General features: G+C 46.6%; 1 protein-coding gene across 4 annotated transcripts in view; it reads right to left on the bottom strand.

The window, feature by feature from the left end:
* The window catches only part of CCDC13 (coiled-coil domain containing 13), a 52,937-nt gene extending 31,163 nt beyond the window's left edge, over positions 1-21,774 (bottom strand). For 2 of the 4 annotated variants that reach the window (XM_045529850.1, XM_045529852.1), the window contains exons 1-5: positions 21,685-21,750; positions 9,325-9,551; positions 7,289-7,437; positions 2,973-3,115; positions 2,339-2,428 (exon numbers count right to left, since the gene is read on the bottom strand). In XM_045529850.1, coding sequence (XP_045385806.1) covers positions 2,339-2,428; positions 2,973-3,115; positions 7,289-7,437; positions 9,325-9,545 — 603 coding nt within the window. In that variant the 5' untranslated portion in view covers positions 9,546-9,551; positions 21,685-21,750. Of the gene's footprint in view, positions 1-2,338; positions 2,429-2,972; positions 3,116-7,288; positions 7,438-9,324; positions 9,552-21,684 lie in introns of those variants that run through there. The other 2 variants (XM_045529849.1, XM_045529851.1) reach the window with 2 other exon arrangements.
* Positions 21,775-23,032: the final 1,258 nt, after the last annotated feature.

Raw genomic sequence — 23,032 nt, 5'->3', positions numbered from 1 at the left:
GCTCATGTACTCCCGCAGCGGTCGGCACCTCAGGTGGGAGTACACGGGCTTCCCATGTGGCTGCCGTGACCCTGCAGCATCTCTTTGGTCTGCTTAGAGCATGGAAAAAGCGTTCAGATTTGATCTGGATCTAGAACCCAGGCAATGATGTTCTCACCAAGCCTCATTTTCTCATCCATAAAATGAGGGTATATGATGCCAACCTCCAGGGTACCTATGAGGGTTGACAGGACATTGCATGTAAACCGTGCTGTCTGGGGCAGGTTCCGGCAGAGGGCAATGCCCTGGCTGGGCCTTGCCTGGGTGGACAGGTGGCAAAGGCGCTGCGGCCAGATGGTGCTCTGGAGAGGCCTGGGCCAGGCCCCATCCTCCCGGCCTGGGCAGCGGGGCTCACCAGACAGACCTCCCAGCTGTTTCAGAGCTCTTTCTTCCCAGAGTGAAGTTCCACAGGCTTTGTGGAGGACCTGGGTGTGGGCACACTCCTGTCACTCCCTCGGGCTATTTTCTTTGATGGAATAACTGAAATGCAGCCCATGGGGAGCAGATAATGCCGATGCCACTCATTCCACAGCCTCCTGAAACCCCACGCAGAGGGGAGGCTTTCAGCTCGACTCCGGAATGTGCTTCAAAGGTCTGGGGCGGGGATGGGTGTTGGGGCTGCAGGCCTCTGGAGTGTGGCTTGGGCGTGGGCCACCCTGAGCAGTCTAATGAGGGGGAACACTGCTTTTGCTCTCGCTCTGATCAGAAGACACCCGGGAAACGTGGTGCCGATGAACCGAGACTTGCAGCCCATCACACACTCTCTCATCAGAAACCTCCCAGGCTCCCTGTGGCCACAGAATAAAGTCAAAACTCCCGCCCCAGCTGCCATTTAAGCTCTCCCTCCGAGGGCGACCCCACCCCGACTCCTTTCAGCTTATATTCCCTTTTTCCCCCCTGGGCTCTGGGCTGCTGCCAAATGTTACCCAGCTGCCACCTCGTTAAGCAAACAGAATTGGGATGTTTAGTGCTTCCTGGCCTCTGTGCCTGGGCTCGCGCTGCTCCTCCTGGAAGGCCCTTCCCCGGCTTCTGCTCCAGAAAGGCCCACGGCGAGGACCCCTTCCTGCACCCACTTACCAGCTGCCCCGGGTGGAGGGTGTGCTCCCTTTGTGAACTCAGCCCCGCGGCTGTCTCTGAAGGCCCTGTCCATATCCTTCCTTCAAATGGCTACTCATCCCCGCCTTGGACTCCCTAAGGACAGAGCCCTTCTTTTGATTCCCCGTGTGACAGGTCTCAGAAAATCCCCTTAGGCTCAGCAAGTGACTAAACAAGCAGTTTCCCACGCAAGGTGGCTCCAGTCAGGGCCATGGAGGTGCTCAACACGCTGGACAAACCAGGGGCAGCTTAGCAATTGCCCCTCAGAGCCAAGAAAGGCCCTGAAGAACACTCGGTCCAGCCCCTGCGATGAGACAGGTTCACACAAGACTGGCCTTAAGGAGACATAGTCACCTCTGGAGCCTCAGGGGCCCATCACTGCACACCGAGAACTGGGTTCTCCCCAAGACAGGCGAGGGCTGGTCTGGTCCTGAGGCGCAGGCAAGGGGGAGATGGGGCTGGAAAAGGAGCGCTGAACTGGCAGTCCCGGGGCTTGGCTCCTTCTGTCACCAACTGGCTTGGCTTAACAAGAAAACCCCTGGCAATGCCTCCTGGAATGTTCTGGAGACTCTGATGCTGTTTATTGTCTGGCCTGGGGACAAGCCAACCCACTGGGTCAGACTGCCTTCCTTTCATGGAGCTGCAGTCCTGCCTCCCAGGTTTCGTGGACTACTCACTCGTTAGTAAAATGGGATCTGGGCCACAAGTCTCCATGCCCAATAGTCACTTTTACTCTGTGGATTTGGAGCTCCACAAAAGGAAGACTCCTCACAGTATGAACTGCCCCATAAGGCAGTGCTGCCCGGGCAGCAGCGAGCTCCCTGTCCCTGGGGTAAGGTGGAGGCTGGATGTCTCCCCAGTGAGGGTGCTGTGGAGGAGACGGCTGGGCTGAGGGCAGGCCAGCTGGACCAGGCCTTCCCTCCTGGTCCTGCAGTTCTAGGGTCTGGGGTTCTCAGGCTCTTCCCTAGTTTACCTCTCTGGGGACTGAATCAGAGCCAGACCCTTCCTGGCCTCCACTAGGGCATTCCTGGGCTCAGGCCGTAGACTCGGTACTGTTCCCTGTTCTGAGGATGCTGCAACAGTAGACAACAGGCCCGACTCAGCAATGGGGTGGGGTGGACCCCGAGCGGAGGTACCTATACTCCTACTACGGAGGGGAGGCCCAGGCCAGTGCCTGCCTCCCAGCACAGAAGAGAATTCATACCAAGGCTCCGTGTCCCGTCTGGGCCCTCGGTGGCTTGGCTCCAGTGTCGGTGGCCCCCTTGGCTGGCAGCCTGGCCAGGGATGTCTGCAGCTGAAAAAGCAAACCTTGCACTTAATATTTAATTCTCCTCAGCAATTGACCAGCGCAAGGGAAGTGCTGTTGGGTGTGTGGTTACCTATCACAGTGGTTTGTCCTTTCAGTGTACTTTAGTATCATTAATGGAAGAATGTTCCTTTATAAACTGCTCTGGGATGGGAGAGGGTTGAAGTGATTGTCTGCCCCACTCCCCAATCGCACTATGAGAGCAGCCCAAGGATTCACTAACAGCTTAATAAATAATAATGCTGCAGCCATCATCTGTCTCCCGGAGTTCCAACGACAGCCCAGGAGGTGGAGAATAAAGGAATTACAGATTTCAGGTTACAGATGAAGAGACAGGGTCTGAGACACTGTTGGAGCCTATTGGAGAGCAACAGAACTGGATTTGAAATCCAGCACCTCCACATGCTGTGTGACTTGAGAAAGCTCCTCAGCCTTCCGGCCTCCTCGTGCAGCTATGTAAGGGGAAGCTAGGCGGGTTCCCTCCTCCACGTGCTGGAGTCCCCTCCACAGGAAGAATGACCAAGGCCCTCACTTCCCGCTCCAGCTGCTGGATGCGATTGGTCAGCTGCTTCATTTTGGTTTTCGCGCCCTCTGACTCTGCCGTCAGCACCCGGTTCTTTTTGGACAGCTCGACAATTTTGGTGGCAACGATATCGCCAGCCATACCAGCTGTCCCTAAAATGAAAGAAACAGTGAGGTCAATTAAAAACACAGGCCTGCACATCAAACTCATGCCACACCACCAACAGCACTGGGGTTTTACAAGCTAAAGCTGCTTCGTGTGGACACCCACGAAGGGGCAGAGGCTCGGGAGGGTCACCATACACCTGGGAGCCCTGGGACCCAACTCTGATGAGTGGAAATGCAGCCACTAGGTTTAAGTATGTTCTAAGAAAATTATAAAACCAGAAAGCAGGCTTGTGATTTGTGGGAAGCAGGTTTAATGCTCCAGTGCTTTACGCCATCCCCAGGGGTAGGGTTACACATCCACGCCCTATTCCCTCCAATTTTGCTGTGTCCTCCAGTGACTGGGGTGTAGTCCCCTCGATCCTTGTATGCCTGCCTAACTCTGGGCTCAGCCGTGTGACTTGCTTTGGCCAATGGCATGCTGAGAGATAAGGTACAGGTAGAGGCTTGAAAAGCACCTGTGCAGTTCAACTCGTTGTGTTTGCTTATGCCCTTTCCACAAGAAGAACACATCCAGGTCAGCTGGCTGCTCTTAAGAAGAAGAAGAAGAAGAAGAGCTAAAGGGTGGAACAAAGCTGAACCACCCCAGCCAAGCCTGGCCCAGAGCAGCCAATCCCAACCAACCCCCAGATATTTAAGCTAAATAAATGCTTACTGCTGAATGCTGCTGAGGTTATGGGGTTGTTTCTTGTAGAGAATTCTGTGGTAACACTGAACCAACACTAATGCATACATTCATTTAGCAAATATTTACCGAGTTTCTCCCAAGTGCTGGACCTCTCCGTGTCAGGGATGCAGTGGGGAGTAAAAAGGACTCCTGGGGTTTACATTCTAGTAGTGGAGAGAGGTGATAAAAAAAATCAAGGAACTAGAGGAGGAACAAGTGTCAGGAAATAAACAGAAGCTGGGCAAGGGGATGAGAGTGATGGGGCAGATGCTACTTTATAACAGACGCAGTGGTCAGGAAAGGCTTCCCTGGGGAGGGAATGTGCGAACAGAAACCTGAATGAATGAAGTGAAGGCTCAAGCCATGAACAAGAGTGTTCTGAATTAGGAAGGGTGTCCTAGGCAGAGGTTGGAATGTGCTTGGAGTATCTGAGGAATACCAAGGGAAGGCAGTTGTGGGAGGGGTGGCTGGAGGGCTGGGAACGGGGAAGTCTCATGGGGTGGGGCTGTACTCAAGGCAGGCAGTGGAGCTAGCCCAGCGTGGCCACTGACGAGCTGGGGAACCTTGGCAGTCCTCTGCCCTCTCTGGAGTGGAGTTCCCCCATCTGTGCAATGGCAGACTTGGTAAGATGGTCTGCAAGTTCCCTGAATGCTTCTGACACTTCAGCAGTGAATAACCTGCAGTCCTACTTTTTTTTTTTTTTTTGCGACAGAGTCTCACTGTCACCCTGGTTAGAATGCAGTGGCATCATCACAGCTTACTGCAACCTCAAACTCCTGGGCTTAAGGGATCCTCCTACCTCAGCCTCCAAAGTAGCTGGGACTACAGGCACATGCCACCACGTCTGGCTAATTTTGACTATTTTTTTGTAGAGATAGGGTCTTGCTCTTGCTCAGGCTGGTCCTGAACTGCTGGCCTCAAGCAATCGTCCTGCCTGGCCTCTCAAAGTGCTAGGATTACAGACATGAGCCACCATGCCCAGCCTCTAGCCCTACTTTTTAACATGACTGTGACATGCCTCAGAACAAGATGGAGGGTGACAACTAGTCTGGTAGAAAGCAAACAGAGGCAGTAGATGGCTTCTCAATCACCTCCACCCAGGCTTGCTCCTGCTGGCCTGGGCGAGGCAGCGAGTGGGGCAACTAGGAATAGCAGCCCTGGGAGCTTCGTGTCTGCTGCAGAGGACAAGGACACCTGAGAGAAAGGGCTCGGAACAGACTGGGAGCATCTAGAGGACAGGTACCATTCAGCACCAAGATGGCACACTTGGCTCCTTGAATAGGCTACGCGGGAGGAAAGCTATTAAGGGATCACTGGGAAAATCATCAACGCTAGCAGTTAAAGAAACAATTTCAGCAGAGGTTCTGGTTCTGGTTAAGGCGGAGTAAACACACTCCACCCTGTTTCCCTCACTGAGTGCAACCTAAAACCCTGGACAGGATGTGCGGAGCAGCCGTCTGAGGGTGCTGAAAGTAAATGTTAGCAAGTACAGCGGGGAAGGAAACCAGAGCTACAAGTACAAATGGGCCAGTGGTGCATTTCCTGGATTGGGATTTCCTCCCAGGACTCAAAAACAGCACAGATTCTCGAACTAGCCATCAGAAAGAGGTCCAAGAGAAGGCCTCTCTGGTCCAAAAAGCAGGAAGGGCGTCCCAGACAGAATGGGGGACATCCTCTTTCTCTTTTCTTATTCCCTCCCAGCCCTGTCTCCAGGCAAGCCCCACTCTTGAAGCTGCAACCCTGTGTTGAGTGGAGGCAGCAGTGAAGGGGCGGGTACAGAAATGCAAAATATCTGGATAACTGTAATGGACGATTTTTGTCTCTTTCAGTATTTTAAAATATGTAGAATGGTGGAAAGCAAAAATTATAACATTGTCTGGTGGGATTTTCAATACATAGATGTAATGCATATAAAAACTGCAATATAAGGGGGAGGTAAAGGGTGGTGAGGTTTCTATGTTCCACTGGAAGCAGACTACATTCCACTTCACATAGACTGTGAAAAGGTCTGTATTTTGTAATCACTAGAGCAATCACTAAAAAATTGTACAAAGAAATATGGTAAACAAATAAAAGACTAAAGCAATCACTAAAAATCCAGCCAAAGAAAACCAATCCATCGGTGTGAGTAGCCTGTCACTTGCGGCATGGTTTAAAAACACAAATGGGCCAGTCAGACTTTTCTCTCCAAATGTGAGGTTGGAAATCAGAAACGGTGACTTCAGAGCGAGGACTGGGTTTAAGCGGTTTTCAGGGAGAGTGAGGGCTGGCAGTCAGATGAGGCCGTGAACGAGTCTGTAAATTAGCAGAGACAGCAAGAGACAGAGAACAAGGGGCGAGGCTGGGAGGAGGGAGCAGCCCCAGGTCGGGCTCCGGGTCTGCGGGGCGGAGATGTGTCTCCGGCTCCCCCTGGAGCCCATCAGCTTCTCTGCAGCTTTCGAACGTGCAGGCTGCCCAGCTTCCACAGCTGCACCCTCAGCCAGGCTCACGACACAAAGCCTTGTCTTCAGTGTGGGTTTTGTTTTAGAAAAGGCCAAGGAATGGACGGAGGTGCACTAGGCCACCAAGAGCCTTTAGGATACCAAATTCCCCTTGCGTTTTAACCCAGCACTGACTGGTGGGAGCTTTGGTCCTATGGCTGTACCTGCCCTCGAAAGCATTTGCTCTCAGGGAGGGACACTCTGGCAGACGCTGGGTCAGCCCTGTTGCTCTCTGTGGTTGATGACATCTACTTGCCGGTTTATTAGCCCCCTGGGAACTGCTCCACTGGGGTACACGCAGCAGAGCACAATCAGGGCCACGCTCCCCACCAGACCCGCAGGGCCAAAGTCAAACTCATAACCACAGAGCCAGTGTCCAGCTCACACCCTCAGGGCTAAGGTCATCGTCCAGCTCACACCCACAGGGCGAAGGTCATCCCCAGGCTCACAAAACCAAAGTCCTCACCAGACTCATGGGGTCAAGGTCTCCACCAACAGAGCCAACGTCCCACCTAAGCCCTGCTGAGCGTGGCTGGGTCCCAGGAAATCCTCCTAGAACAGGTGACTTCCCTGTTTTCCTCTACCCTTCTGGAGCAGCAACAGCAGGTGCTGTAGAGTTGACATCTGCCTCTACTGGGGTTTTTTAATATCTATGACATCTGAGCCAAAGCACCACAAGGAAATGGATCCTGCCAGCCCACTGAGCGTGCTGAAAGCATGACGGAGAACCCTTGTCATGAGTCCCAGTTGGGTCACCAACATTGCCTGCGATGCTTGTCTGCTGCCTTTACTGTCCCTGCTGATCCCTGTGCTCCCATTTCCTGGTGTGCTGGCCTCCCCGGGCCTGCTCGCTTCCTCTACCTTCTCCCTCACGGCCGGGATTCACCTGGACAAGCTTGACCACAACTGACCCTTGGCATTCTCCTGGGCACCTGCCCTCTGGAACCTGCTGTCTGCCCTGCCTGAAGTCCCTGGACTGCAAGGCCAGGACTGTCTCAACAATGGTGGAGCTACCTGTGAAGGCAAATCTGTCCTCTTCTATTTTCTTTTTGAGGTGTTTGATTTCAAAATCCCTTTCCTTCAGCAGCTTATACAGTCTCCCATTCTCATCGACTGTTTCCCTGAGCTCATCTCGAAGCTGCTCGATCTCGTCTTCAAGCACCCTACAAGGCAAAGGCGGGATTACTGCTCCTTCGCAGCGACAGGCGGGCAGGGGTCAAGCTGCCACTGCCCAGCCTTGCTGTACCAGGGTTGGGCACTAGGTGGTGATAAGAACTGGTTTGTACAGAAAAGGAAAGAGACGTTAAGGGAACAGATGCAGATTTTAACACACTGTTCTCAGAACTGAGGGATTAAGCACACAAACGTGTGAGTATAAAAGGAGAAAGAAAGTTTGAATAACATTGTTTATTAGCTGGCTTCAACAGAGGGCTACATAAAACCCCCACTCAGAGAATTCATACTGCTTTCAAGTACCTGTGGAACATGCATAAAAATGTATTTATTATAGGGTACAAAGACAATCTTAGCACATTGCAAATAATGATATTATACAGACCATATTTTCTAATGGTAATTGACTAATATTAGGAATCAGTAATTTAAAAATAGCAAAAAATAAATAAAACTCAACCCCCATTATATGTTTGGAAATAAAATTCAACCCCCATTATATGTTTGGAACTAAAAAACGCACACTCCTAAATTATTAATGGGTTAGGAATAAATTATACACATTATAAAGCATTTAGAATTGATTGACCACAGAAGTTATAACAAAACTTGTGAAATGCAACTGTAATTAAGGCTATAAATTTCCTTCTATCACTTTAGCTGCATTTTACAAGTTTTGTTGTAGTTTCTGGGGGGTGTGCGTGTATTAAAAGACAAAATAAGAATTTTCTAAGCCTTAAGTTGAGGCTAGGTCTCTAGGTTGTAGGTAAATCTGACAAAACATTAGAACAGGTAGTTGATTTTATACATTACAAGTTGTCTTCTGAGGCTATATTCAGAAATTTAAGACATGAGGAACCCATGACCAATGGGTCTGTGATCACTTCTATGTTAGGCATAGAACAGACTCCCTGGAGACAACTGCTTGGGAAATAAATAAGTTATAGGTAACAGTAATTATTAGGTAACAGTTATTATTATTATTGTTGTTATAATTATTTCACCAATGGCCTAAGTCTCTACCAATTCCAGTTTCTCTGATTTGGGGATAGGACATTTGGAAACAGGTCTGGCGTTAACTTAGAGCTAATATTCAGGAGTCGTATAAATTTTTTCAATTATTGAGAAATCTTTTTTTCCAATTAGCATTTTAAGCAGAACATGTTGAAAACTGAGACACCATAAAAAGTAGAATTTGAAGATGGAGAAAATAGATTCTGGGCAAAACCAAAAGCAAAGAGACAGTTCAAAACATGCTGTGATTTTTTTTTTTTTTTTTTTTTTAGCAAAATGACTAGCAGAAGATTTTGTTTCAATACAGACTCCTGCTTCTAAAAACCAGCATAAATCCATATGTATCTGTGTAACATTGTTGAATTTAGAACAAAGTGAGAAGATTTTGGACTCCTTTCAATTTTTCCACCAACTGTAAAAAATCCACCAAGCGCTTCTTTAGGACAGAGTATGTTTATGTGTTGTTATATGTCAGAAAAGGGAAATTGGTGCAGAATGATCCCACATGAGATTTGGAGCAATGATCATCTAATGATCATCTGTTGATTTGGAGCCAACCAGCTTGGAAACCCAAACACAGTTTTCATGAAAGAGAGACGGCAAAAGAAAATTCAAGCAAATAAACTATACCTTGATGAGTTTAAATTTTTCAATTTGACTTTAAATAATTTTTAAAAACGTATCAAATTATGTCTATAGGAGCACAGATCTGTAAGATGCAAGAGTCGTCTTCAATAACTTTTGTGTCAAAACTCCTCTCAATGTATAAACCCACATCTAGTCAACCCATGTCTCCAATCATTTCTCCCCCTGCTTCTCTACCTTTCTGCGGTGCTCCTGGAAGAGTTCAAACATGAATTTACCTCTGCTCAAAGCTGGTTATTGAGTTTTGCTCCCCTGCCTGGAGAAGGCTGAGGCCATCTGAGACCTCCAAAGGCTCTTTTTGGTCATCAACTTTGCTTTTGAGGCTCAGTTCCTTTTCCTTTTTTCTCTCCATCTGCTTCTGCAACCTTTTGTGCTGCATCTCCTGCATCGCCTTGAACTGGAGCCGCAAAGTGTCCTGTGAGCCTTCGTCAGCTGCCATCTTGCCCTAGGAGTCAGAAAAGCAGCCTGAGCTAGAGTAAACTCCACACAGAGTGCTCGACAGTCAGTCCTGCCTGCAGCCCCCAACCCCGGGAGTTTACTGCTTAGCTTTGCATTGTGACCATGCAGAGGCTCGGAAGCCCCACCCTCACTTCAAATCATTTGAAAGCCAAAGCTGAGCTGAGCATCCTCTCCCAGCCCTGAACAGGCCACTAAACTGCATATGGCATCAGAACACTCTCCGTCACTCAGACTCAACACCTGAGCCTTGCCTGGTCCTTACATCAGTGGCTCTCAACTGTGGCTGAACATAGAACCCCCTAGGAACTCCTACAATATAGTAACGCCTGGGTTCACCCCCAGACCAACTAAATCCCACTTTCTAGGAATGAAGCTTGTTCATCATTACTTCTTTTTCTTTTTAAATTGAGGTACAATTGACATACAGTAGAGTGCACAAATCCTGGGCATACACAGCTCAATGAATATTCCCACAGATACACGCCCTGTGGTGACCTCCCAGATCAAGGCATAGGGCACTTCCAGTCCCCGAGCAGGCTACTCTGTACCTCCTCCAGGAAACTACCCCCAAGGTGACCATTATTCCAACCTCTGCCATTGAAGATGAGTTTTGTCTGCTTTCTTTTTAATCAGCTCTATTGAAGTATAATTTATATACAATAAAATACTCTCTATGTGTACAAATGAGTTTTGATAAATATTTCCACCTGTGTAAACCACCACCACATCATGAAATAACACTTTCATCACCCCCAAAAGCTCCTTTTTGCACCTTTTGTAGTCAGTCTCCCTGTCAGTCCCAATGCTAGGCAAACTGGTCTGTTTTTGCTCACTACAGTTTTGCCTTTTCTAGAATTTCATATAACTGGAATCATACAGTAGTTAGTCTTTTGTGTCTGGCTTTTTTGCTCAGCACTTCCTTTTTGAGATTCACCCATATTGTTACATGTATCATTAGTTCATTCCCTTTTATTGCTGGGGAATATTACATCATATAGATAAACTACCGTTTGCTTATACATTCACCTGCTATTGGACACCTGAGCTGTTTCCAGTTTGGGCTATTATGAATAAAGTCATTATGAACATGCATGCATAAGAAAGTATTTGTGTAAATGTACGTTCTTATTTCTCTTGCGTGAATACCTAGAAGCAAAAATGCTGAGTTATATGTAAATTTACGTTTAACTTTGTAAGAAATTGCTAAACTGTTTTCCAGAGTGGCTGTTCCATTTTACATTCCCACCAAGAGTCTCAGTTACTCCATCCTTCCCAACACTTAGTATGGTCAGTCTAAATCGTAGTCTCTCTCATTGGTATATAATAGTATCTCAATGTGGTTTTGTTTTTTTCCTGAGACAGGGTCTTGCTCTGTCGTCCAAGCTAGAGTACAATGGTGCAATCATAGCTCACTGCAACCTCAAACTCCTGGGCTCAAGCGATCCTCCTGCCTCAGCCTCCTGAGTAGCTGGGACTACAGGCACACATCACCATGCCGGGCTAATTATTAATTTTTTGTAGAGATGGGTCTCACTATCTCACTTTGTAGAGGCTGGTCTCAAACTCCTGGCCTCAAGCAGTCCTACCACCTCAGCCTCCCAAAGTGCTAGGATTACAGGCACTCACCGCCACAGCCCACCTCAATGTGGTTTTAATTTGCATTTCTCTGCTGACTAGTTATGTTGAGCATCTTTTCATGTGCTTACTGCCCATTTGTAGATCTTCTTTTGTGATGTGTCTATTCACATTTTTGCCCATTTTTAATTGTATTGTCTTATTACTGAGTGGTCAGAGTCCCTTATACATTCTTGATGTTTTGTCTGTTTGAATTTCACATAAATGGAATAATAGAGCACAGACACTGGAATTTTTAAATGCCTCCCACAAGATTTCAAAGTGTAGCCAGTGTTAGGCATCCCTGCCTTAAACCAACCTCAAGCCACATCATCCACCTAACATCCGATTAATCGTAAATCTTGTCCTCAAATCTGTCCCCATACCTCCATTCCCACTGACAGTGCTCTCATTACCATGCTCACAACCACCTCAGGGCATTTGCACTTGCTGTTGCCTCTCCCTGGAATGTCTTCTCCCAGACATCCACCTCACTCATTTCCTCTCCAATGTCACTTTATCAGAGGCCTCCCTCACACCCTACTGTAGAAAGGCATCCCTACCTTCACTCCCCACACCCTTTCCCTCTTTTGTCTTCCTCTGTAGCATGCAGGCCACCTGACAGGTGACATATTTATCTGTTGACTTCTCGATTGCCTCTCTCCCTCCCCACCAGCTCCATAATGGCAGGCACTGAGTGTTGTTCATGGCTGTATCCTCAGTGCCTATAACACAGGGCCTGGTATGTTGTAGACATGAAATGACTACTTGGTGAACAAATGATGGTTTTGTCCCCAGATCTCATCAAATAGGGCCCTACTGCCCTCGCTGCCCCCACTCCTCCTTACCCCATGTGCGGTCCAGCCTGCATTCACTGAGGGATAGTTTCTCTGAAGCACGGTGCTAGGCCCCTGTGCCAAAAGGTTCAGCAGACGCCCATCAGTCACAAAACCAAGTCCAACAGCATTAAAGGATTTGGGGGATTTGGCCTCAGTCTCTCCTTCTAGTCTGTTTTCTCTTTCACAATGCTGAGTTCTAGCTAATTTTGTCAACTTGCTCCTCTTTCCCTAAACCTCCCTCTCCCCCAAGACTTAAATCTTGCCAGTCCTCCCACACGAGCACAAATACCATGGTCCTTTCCTGACCCCCCCAGCAGGAATACTGTCCCGGCCCAAACACCCTCAACTGCTCTATCTAGACCTTCCCACTGTGCTTATCTCTACCTTGACCACAGGGGCAGTCCCAGAGCCTGTACCCAGTGGCTCTAAAACTTGTCTCAATATTGAATCCCAAGGGATACAATCTAAAAATACTGATGGCCCAGGCCCCACCCCTAGATAATCCAATTTAATTAGTCTGAAAGGGACACCAGGCATGGGGCTGTTTAAGTGCTGCCCAGGTGGTTCTAATGTGCTGTGGACTGAGCCACGAGTCAGACAAAAGTCAAGCAAAAGCAGCAGCTGGTGTTATGTTGGAGCTCCTTACCAGGTAGCTCTGCTCTCTCTACCGTAAAGAATTAACTCAGGAAGTCCGGGTTGTCCACACCCTGAACATTCCAAAGAAAGGTTAGGCACTTGACCTGTTCCTAAGCGATGACCTCTAAGCCCTTGGACTATTCCTCCTCCTGTTTGTCTTTTTACATCTGGGGGCCTTGGACCCCCATATGTGGTATCAACTTGACCTCTAGAGGGGCTGCCTATGTGACCATCTCCCAATAAAAGCCCTGGACCCCAAGGCTCGGGTGAGCTTCCCTCACTGGTGACACTCAGTGTGTGCTGCCACACGTTGTTTCTGGGAGAAGTAAGCACTGTCCGCTTGACTCCACGGGGAGAGGCCAACGGGAAGCTTGTGCCTGGTGTCTCCCGGACCCTGCCCTGTGTGCCCCTTCTTCGCTAATTTTGATCTGTATTATTTCATTGTAATAAACAGTAACTGTGAGTGCAATGGCTTTTCTGAGTTCTAGCAAATCATTAAAACTGACAGTGGTCCCAGGGACCCTCAAACTACAGGAACTCCTGGACTCTTCTGCTGAATGTGTAACAGCCATAGCCACCACAGGGTCTCCAAAAAGACGGGATACACAAGGATATAATGTGACTTAACCGGACTCCGTGTTTTAAATTTAGGCAGGGGTCAGCAAACCTTTTCTGTAGAGGGCCAGACAGTAGATATTTGGGCTTTTGGGCCATATGAATTCTGTCATAACTGCTACTCTACCGCTATAGCAGACAGTAGCCAGAGACATACGTACATGAATGAGTGTGGCTGTTACTGTCTAACACTTATAACTTACATAAGTGTTATATATTTATTGGCTTATAACTTTTATAAGCCAATAAATGAAACTTTATTACCAAAACAGGCAATGTGATGGATTTGGACTGTAGGCCATTAGTGTGCCAACACAATTTAGAGCAATTTCACCTGAAAAGCTGTCTAGAGATTGAAGAAAACCCTATTGAGGCTATTATTTGAAAGTGTAACTAATACAGTTTAAAAATAAATTTATCCTGTGATTCCCTACTTTTTGCAGATTATAAAAAGGACAAACATATTCTTCACTTTCTAAACTGGGTTACCTTGGAGAATGAAAGGAAGAGCTATTAATAACCATTCTGGGTCGACAGCGAGTCAGGAAAACAAACTGGAGGCTGTGACCAGCACATAAAGAAGCAGTTCTCACTGGATGTCCCAGTGGGTCACACTGGGATCACCTGGGGAGCTCTAAAGATACTGACACCCAAGCAGCATGCCCAGGGGTCCTGATGTCATTGGTAGGGCACAGCCCGGCACTGGTAGGGCACTGCTGGTCTGGGCTACTGCATGGGTGGCCTGGCCTGAGCCAACATAGCACCTGGGTTGGCTTGGCTTTCTGCCACCTGTGTGTGTCTAAAAAGTTTCTAGACCTCTCTGGGCCTCAGTCCTTTCTTCAATAAGCAGGAGATGATGACATGGAGGCCATGGATGTGCTGTGAATGCCAAATGCAAAGGGCAGTACGAAAATACTTTGCCATCTATGGTTTGATAGAAACAAAAATTATTTTCTTTCTTCCTGTTGGTCTCCCTTGAGGACTCCCTTCCCCCTCTTCCTTGCTGTCCCTCACAGTGATGCTTGTGACACACCAGCAGAAAGCCTTCCTGGCTGCTGGGCCCACAGTGACCAAGCCCCACAACACACCTGCCTCTCGCCTCTGCACCTACTGCCTTTACATCACAAGGTCACCTCCTCTGCATCCCATTCCCTGCCTGCTCCAGAGGTGTCCTCCCAGTGCCTCTCCATCTCTCTAGCCACCCTAGCACCCTGGGTCCCGCCTTTGTCCCTCTAATCCCAGTGACCATCTGAGACCTTTCTAAAACCAGATCTAAGTGGCTCCTGCCTCTGCAAGACCCTGCCAGGATTCACAGGGGGCACTCTGGCTGGCCCAAGGCTGTATCCATCTGTCAGAAGAAAAACTTTAGACCAATTAAATTTAACAGAGTTTAATTGAGCAAAGAATGATTGGCAAATCGGGCAGCCCCCAGAACCAGAATAGATTCAGAGTGACCCCAGGGCTGCCACATGGTCGCATAACATTTATGGACTGGAAAAGGAAAGTGATGTTCAGAAAACTGAAGTGAGGCACAGAAACAGCTGGGATGGTTACAACTCAGCACTTGCCTTCTTTGAACACGGTTTGAACAGTTGGCCACCTGTGATCGGTACAAGAGTAGGTTACAGTCTGTTTACACATCCAGTTAGGCTACAGTTCACTATGTACAGAGAAACTGTTAGGCCAAACTTCAAATATACAAGGAGGCAACTTTAGGCTAAATTTAACACACCCCACAGGCATTTTTGTTTGACTCATGGAATGCTATGTTAGGATTTGAATTTGTTGCCAACATTGAAAGACTTTTAGATTTCAATTAAATACAGATTTCCAGCCTGTTTTATGAAAGTTTACAGAGCTGGCAATGCTGGGCCCACTGTCCCACATGGACAGCAGCTGCAGGGCAGAGGAAGTCCCCTCTGGGCTGGGTGCGTTCTTTCCATTCAACCCCTGTCCCTGCCACTTCCAGATGCTGCAGTGGGCACATCAGCTGCCCATTACCATTGCATGTAAGTGTTGTTTTTTTTTTTTCTTATACCTGCTGAATTCACCCACTTTCATTTCCTATAAACCCCTGCAGATGTTTGGGTTTGTGACTCCGGCTAAGGATTAAACCTGGAGGTATCTCAGAGGCTGGCTTCAGCCACTCCAAGCCTGGGATGCCTTCATCCCCAGGCCTCCCCACCCCAGCCCTTTGCCTTCCCACTAACTCCCGCTTAGCCTTTAGGATTCCCCACAGGGTAGTCTGTGGACCCCCACAATCACTAGGGCATCCCTTGATCTCAATGTATTATAATGATCTATGATTTTATTACATTCCTTCCCTTTACAAAGAGACCTCTTAAGGGCAGGGGTCTTATGTTTTATTCATTTATTAATTCTCAGCATCTTGTTCAGAATAGGCCTTCAATTAATGTTTGTAGGAATGTCATTGAATGAATGAACACAGTAACTCATAAAGTTTTTTTCCTTTTCTACTCTCGACTTGCACTTGAAGTCACTGGGGAACTGATGCTTCTTGGATGTACACTGTACCCTGGGAACATTACTTAACCTCTTTGCTTCAGTATCCTCATCGGTAAAATGGGATGATGATAGTTATGAACTTCACCGGGAGGTTGTGAGGATTAAGTGAGAGAATACATGGAAATGATTATCATTTTCACTGTATGGAAAGTGGTGTCCTTGGCCCAGTCAAGCCTCGCGGAGACAATCATGCCTGCACTAAGAGGACACCTGTAGTCCATCCGCTCCCAGCGTATTAGCATCTGCTCTGTGCTACGCCTGAGGCCAGTGGAGGTTTGGATTTAATTGGTCTGGGCTGCGGCCAGGGCATCTATTTTTAAAGTTTCCCAAGTGAGTCTAATGTTCAGCTGGGATTGAGAATAAGGGGAGGTAAATGCTCTGAGAGGCTGGCTGGGGAGACAGATGCTGCAGGAGAGGCAGGTGCCTCAGTCAACTTGAAGCTGAGTGCTGGAGAAATTAGCCTGGGGTCGGGGAGGGAGGGTGCCTGAGTCAGGGCAGAGGGCTCTCCTGCCAGAAGAAGAGCACTTGCAGAGAGAATGTGATGAGTGTGGGTGAGAAGGGTTAAGGGTAGCCAGAAGGCAAGGCGGAGATTTGGGGAGGCACTGGAAGGGGGGTCAGATCTGCCTAGCTAAGGAGCCCTAGACTTTATCCTGAGGTGTTGGGGAAGTCCAGAGGGTGCACACAGGATTACACTTGCTTTTTGTGAGCTGCTGTACAACAGTCCTATGGCAAAAATGAAGACTAGCAGTGACTAAAGATCTGTCCCCCTACACCTCTTGCACATCCAATCCATCAGCAAATTCTCTTGATTCTACCTTTAAAATATATCTAGAATCTGAACACTTCTCATCTTATCCACCTAAACCACCCTGGACCAAGAACCATCATCTACTTGGATCATTACCATAACCACCTGATTCATGTCCCTGCATCTGCCCTTGCCCTCATCCCATAGTCTGTTCTCTACACATTAATCTCCTAACACATAACTCAGACCATGCCCACTTCAGCACAAAACGAGGGCCCAGTGTAACCTGGTTCCCCTCCCAACCCACCCCTCATTTTCAAGAATGCATCAAACTGACAGCCTTTTGCACTGAATGTTCCCTCTGCTGGAACATTCTTCCCCAGGTATTCACATGGCTCCTTCCCTGACCTCGGGCAGGTCTCTACTAAAAGGGCATCTTCTCTGGGAGACCTTCCCTGGCCATCCTATTTAATGCTGCATCCCCTTCCCTGCTTCTACCCTCTGAACTTTCCTGCCCAGATTTATTTTTCTTCATCACACTTTTTGCCATCTGACATACAGCATATTTTACCTATTTATTATCTGTTTTCTCCCACTGGCATGTAAGCTACCTGAGGACACACATTGTTATCATTTTTTTTCATGTTGTATTATAGCACCTGTAACAGTACTTGGCACATACCAGGTACTCAATAAATATTTCTGGAATAAATGAATAAATTTGGCCTTCCTTTAGTCAACCATTCTTGGTAACCAGCTACTATATCTGTGAATAGGCTATCCACAAGTAATTGTAACAAATGCTTTAAAAAGCATAATCCTTTAAAATCATTCTTAATGACATTTTGTGTCTTCTACCTGTGGTGCTCTGGGGCAGGGCCAGGTCTTGCTATTTCCTCTGGACTTAAGTAGTAGAATCTGAGGCACAGAGAAGTTAAGGCTGAACAGAACTTTTGGTTTCTGATCTGACATGTAAAGAGTTTAGAAGTTGTTACTTCCAACCTCATGACAAGAAAAAAGCTAAACAAGCTGAACATTGTTAACTGAAAATCAGTGGAACTTAGATCCATCAGAGAATTGAGATACAGGGCAGACTGCTGCCCTGAAAACTAGAGAGACAGGTGAATCCGGGGAATCACAGCTTACATGATGCAGTTTATGGCTACAGCCAGAATCAGCAGGAACACTAAACTGTGATTGATGAATTGCTGGATGCTCCAGCGTAGACTAGCTTGGGAGTTTAAAACTCCAAGGCGTCCAGTCTTAGGGGGCCATCACACTTTCATAATTTTTACTTCCAGGAGCCCTACCAGGTTCTCACTGTGAAGATCAGAGGAAAAAAATCTCCTCATGCTTCTGGCAGAGGAAGGAGAAAAGTAACCCTTTTGAAATATGCCCAAAGTTCTCTACTCTTTAACAAGGCCTGCCCTCAAGGGAGGCTATTTTATCAGAGGCTAGCTGACTGGGGTGTACCAAAGTTAACAGACCTTAACAGACAATACCCAACTCAGCCTCACTAAAATACAGAGACCTAATCATATGGCATTTCTCCTCCCTCCACACTTTACTACCACATCAATAGGGTTCCTGTATAATAGCAGGATTGCAGCTAAAAGAACTTGTAAGCCTCAGACCCTTTTTAAGGAGTCTCTAGGAAAACCCAAAGACAGGAGAGGAAACAAAAAACAAGGACACTATAGGAAATTTTAGCCTCTGACACCAGAGCTACAGCAAATAGTAAACATAGCCTATCTCTTAGCCAGATATAAGTAAAATCTCACACTAAAGGCCTCTGTACCTCAGGTCCTATTACCTGATAAATCATGTCTGGATTTCAGCAAAAAAGAAAAAAATTACAATGCATGCTATTATAAAAGGCAAAAAACACAGTCTTAAAAGACAAAGCAAGCATCAAAACCAGAATCATATGAAAGAGATTTTGGAATTATTCAGACTGAGAATTTAAAATAACTATGATTAACATGCTAAAAGCTCTAATGTAAAAAGTGGAAAACATGCAAAAACAGATGGGTAATATAAGCAGAGAGATGGAAACTGAAAGAAATAATCAAAGGGAAATGGAAGAAATCAGAAACACTGTAACAGAAATGAAGAATGCCTTTGATGGGCTCATCTGTAGACCGGATACAGTCAGGAAAGAATCAGTGAGCTTGAAGACAGGACAAAAGAAACCTCCCAAACTGAAATGCAATGGCAAAAAGAACGAAAAACAAAAACAAACAAACAAAAAAAAACCAGCAGAGAATATCCAAGAACTGTGGAACAATATTAAAATGTGTAACATATGCAGCAGGCAAAAAATCAGTAAAGATACAGTTGAATTGAACAGCACCATCAACCAACTGGAACTAATTGACATGTATAGAATACTTCATTCAGCAACAGCAGAATACACATTTTTCTCAAGCTCACATGGAACATTCACCAAAATAGACCACATTCTGTGATACACACATAACACACATCTTAACAAAGATTTTTAAAAAGACATCATACAAAGTATGTTCATAGACAAAAATGGAATTTATCTTGAAATTAATAACAGCAAAATAGATGGAAATCCCCAAATATTTGGAGATTAAACAATTCACTTTTAAATAACATATCAAAGAAGTCTCAAGAGAAATTTTAAAATATTTTGAATCAAATGAAAATAACAATCTATCAAAATTTGTAGAATGCCATGAAAGTAGTGATTAGAAGAAAATTTATCGTATTGAATGCATCCAATAGAAAAGAAACAAGATCTAAATCAATAACCTAAGCTTCCACCTTAGGAAACTAAAAAAGAAGGGGAAATTGAATCCAAAGTAAGTAGAAGAAAAAAAATCAGAGCAGAAATCAATGACATTGAAAACAGGAAAACAATAAAGAAAGCCAACGAAATCAAAAGCTGGTTCTTTGAAAAGATCAATAAAACAGATAAACCCCTAGCCAGGCTAACCAAAAAATAAAGAATATATATAGAGAAAGCACAAATCACTAATATCAGAAATGAAAGAGGGACCATCACTACTGATTCCATGGACATTTAAATAATAATAAAAGAACAACTACATGCCACAAATTTGCTAACCTAGATGAAATAGATCAATTTCTTGAAGGACATAATCTGCCAAAACTTACACAAAGAAACATAGATAATCTGAATAGGCCTATCTCTATGAAAGAAATTGAATCAATAATTAATAACTTTCCAAAACAAAAAGCATCAGGCCTAGATGGTTTCATTGGTAAATTCCACCCAACACTTAACGAAGGATATCAATTCTCTAGAATCTGTTCCAGAAAATAGAACAGAGGTAAGACTTTCTAACTCATTCGATGAGGTCACATTACCCTAACACCCAAAACAGACAAAGACATTATAAGAAAAGAACTACAGACCAATATCTCTCATGAACATAGATGTAAAAATCCTAGACAAAATGCTCGCAAATTGAACCCAACAATATGTAAAAAGAAATATATGTCATGACCATGTAGGAATTATTCTAGGTATACAAGGTGGTTCAGGTTGCAGTGAGCTACGATGATGGTAACTGCACTATACCCAGGGCGACAGAGTGAGACTCTGTCTCAACAAAACAAAACAACAAAAAAAACCTGCACATGAAATGTTCATAGCAGCTTTATTCAAAATTGCCAAAATTCAGAAACTACCAAGATGTACTGCAATAGGTGAATAGATAAACTGGTACACTTACATAGGGAATATTAATCAGTAATAAAAAGAAATGAGCTACCAAGCTGTGAAAAGACATGAAGGAATCTTAATTGCATATTGCTAAAAGAAGAAGCCAGTCTGAAAAGGCTACCTACTGCATGACTGCAACTGTATGACATTATGGAAAAAGCAAAATATTAATAATAGAAAAGTAAAAAAGATCAGTGGTGGTGGGGTGGTAGGAATGAATAGGACAGCACAGGAGGTTTTTAGGGCAATGAAACTGTTCTGTATGATACTTTAATGGTGGATTCATGGCATTGTGCATTTAGCAAAACCCATAGACCTGTAAAACATAAAACAATGAACCCTAAAGTGAACTATGGATTTGAGTTAGTAATAACGTATCAATGTAGGTTTTTCAATAACAAATGTACCACACCAATGCAAGACGTTAATAAGAGAGGAAATGGGAATAGGGAATATATAAAAGAATTCTGTATTTTCTGTCCAATGCTTCTGTAAATCTAAAACTGCTTTGATTCTATTAATTAATTAATTATTATTATATATATTTTTTGGTTTAAGGCTAAAGCTGCATGGAAAGAACTCTCTGCTCAGGTAGAACGTAGAGCCATGGGGTGGGGACAGTGGTACCCACTCAGGAGTGCTGTGGGTACCACTCAGGCTGCCGAGTGACTAGAAGCCAGGGCCCAGTGAAGGACTGAGGCCCCTGCTGAATGCGCCTCCCTGGCCCCATCAGCCTGCCACTTTCTTTCTTTCCTTTCCCTTCTCTCTCCCTCTTTCTTGCATTTATTTATTTATTTATTTTTTACGATGCTCTCTTCGCGTATTCCCAGCAACAGCCTGGGGTCCGGGAGGTGGGGGAGACGCCCCGAATACCCAGCTTGGCGCCCTAAACACCGGTCGGACAGGCCAGCGTCTACGCAGGGGTGGGTTTGGGACGCGAGTGGGGCGATGTGCGGTGCGCCAGGCTGGAGTCCGCTTTGAGCGAGACTCCCTCTTCCGAGTCCCCAGCCCCGCGGGGCCCAGTCCTGGAAGGCGGCCCGGGGGACGGGAGTGGCACCACCGCCGGTCGAGCAGTTCTGGTTCCGCCTCTCGGCCGGTGCGAGAGGGCTCGGCGTCCGAGGCCCCGGAGAGCGCGGGCCCCGCGGCCCCGAGTCCGAGGTCTCACCGCGCCGTCTCCTGTCCGGCTCTGGGCAGGCGACCCGCCCTGGGCGCCTCGCTAACCCTTGCGCTTGACGGAAAGGGGGTGTCTGCCTGGAAGCGGCGGGAGTGACGATTCGCCCGACCAAGGGAAGCCCCGCCTGGCTGGGCGCCCGGCACGAGGCGGCGTCCGGGCAGCGTGTGCGCGCGGGGTCCGGTCCGCGCCCCGGGGCCTGCGGGCTCCCCCCGCTCCGGCCCGGGCCCCTGCGCCCTCCCCGGCACTTACGGCGGCCTCTCCGCTCTCCGCTTCCAGGACGGCCGCGGCTCCGACACCGCCTCCGGCCGGCGGCGAGCGCTGCTCCGGCAACGGTCGCCAGGGAAACCGGCCACGCCGCTCTCGCGGCGCCTGCGCGTCTCCCCCCGGCCGACGGGGCGCCCCGACTCCCGACTGGGGGGCGCGGCTGGCCCGGAGGAGGCGGGGTGGGCTGGGCGCGGGGGCCTCGGATGCGTGAGGTTTTAAATCTCGTGGAGAATAGTTTTAAAAAGTTTTGTGGACCAAACGTTCTGCACAGACATGCACACTCCGCTACCCTGCAGGGGAGTTGAAAAGTGAACAACCGCACCGTGAAATTTAACGTAGCCGTTAAGATAACGTTGAAAAATGTAAAACAGTGTGAGGAATGGTTATATTACGATGGTGAGTGACAACAGCAGGACGCAAGATAGCAATGCTAAATAAAGAAAGTTGTATTTTTTCAAACTAGGCACAAAAACAAGAGTGAAATAGAAATATTTAAAGTGGTTATATTCGGGTGGTAGAATTGCAGTGCTGTGTTCTTATGTTTGCACTTTAGAAGATTTTAAAAATAATGAACGTGATTTATTTTCATAGAGGAAAACACTTATATGTTTTTTTTTTTTTAAAGGCTCTTCCCAATTTAAGACACTAATATATTTCAGGGCTACACGGGATGGGAGGCAAATTTCTAGGAAAGATGATCCAAGGGAGTTTTCCAAATCTTTATCTAGGCTTTTACAATTTGGAAATCTTGTTATCTAACAGTTGTGCTTTTTTCCCGTTTTTTTTTCTTCATAAGGTGAATACCCGTACACACGCATGAGAAGATGCAGCACCAGACCATGAGGTCTTATGGAAATAGGTGCAGTGGATGGATGGAAGAGAGCATCATGTGCTTGAGATTTTTAATCTTGTGTACTTTAGAATATTTTAAAAGTAACGAACATGGTTTATTTTCATCCTAGTGATATGGGGTAATGAACAGCCACGTCTGCTTAGAGGGCTCCTGGGAAAGCATTGTTCCCAGCAGAAAGCCAGGTTTCCATTCAGATGAGAAGAACATGCCGTGACAAAGTTAAGGATTCAGGAGAATTTCAAAACAGACATTCTAGGGCGCATATTAGAAAGTTTGGGAAGAGGGGGGGTAACATTTTGCCCCAGCAATTCAAGGATTGTTTTTGACAAGGATATTATTCTTACAATAAACCATTCTTAGAAAACCAGAGATGATTTTCCTCTAGATTTGTTACCTTTCCATTGCCACCACTGATGCTCTCCAGCCATTTTTTGTGCCCATGTGTACAGTCTCTGAAGAATTTTCTGCAGTTTATAAACT

This window comes from Lemur catta, chromosome 18 (genome assembly GCF_020740605.2).
Source record: "Lemur catta isolate mLemCat1 chromosome 18, mLemCat1.pri, whole genome shotgun sequence".
Lineage (NCBI taxonomy): Eukaryota > Metazoa > Chordata > Mammalia > Primates > Lemuridae > Lemur > Lemur catta.
The sequence above is the reverse complement of the archived record's forward strand: the minus strand, read 5'-3'. Positions and strand labels throughout refer to the sequence as shown.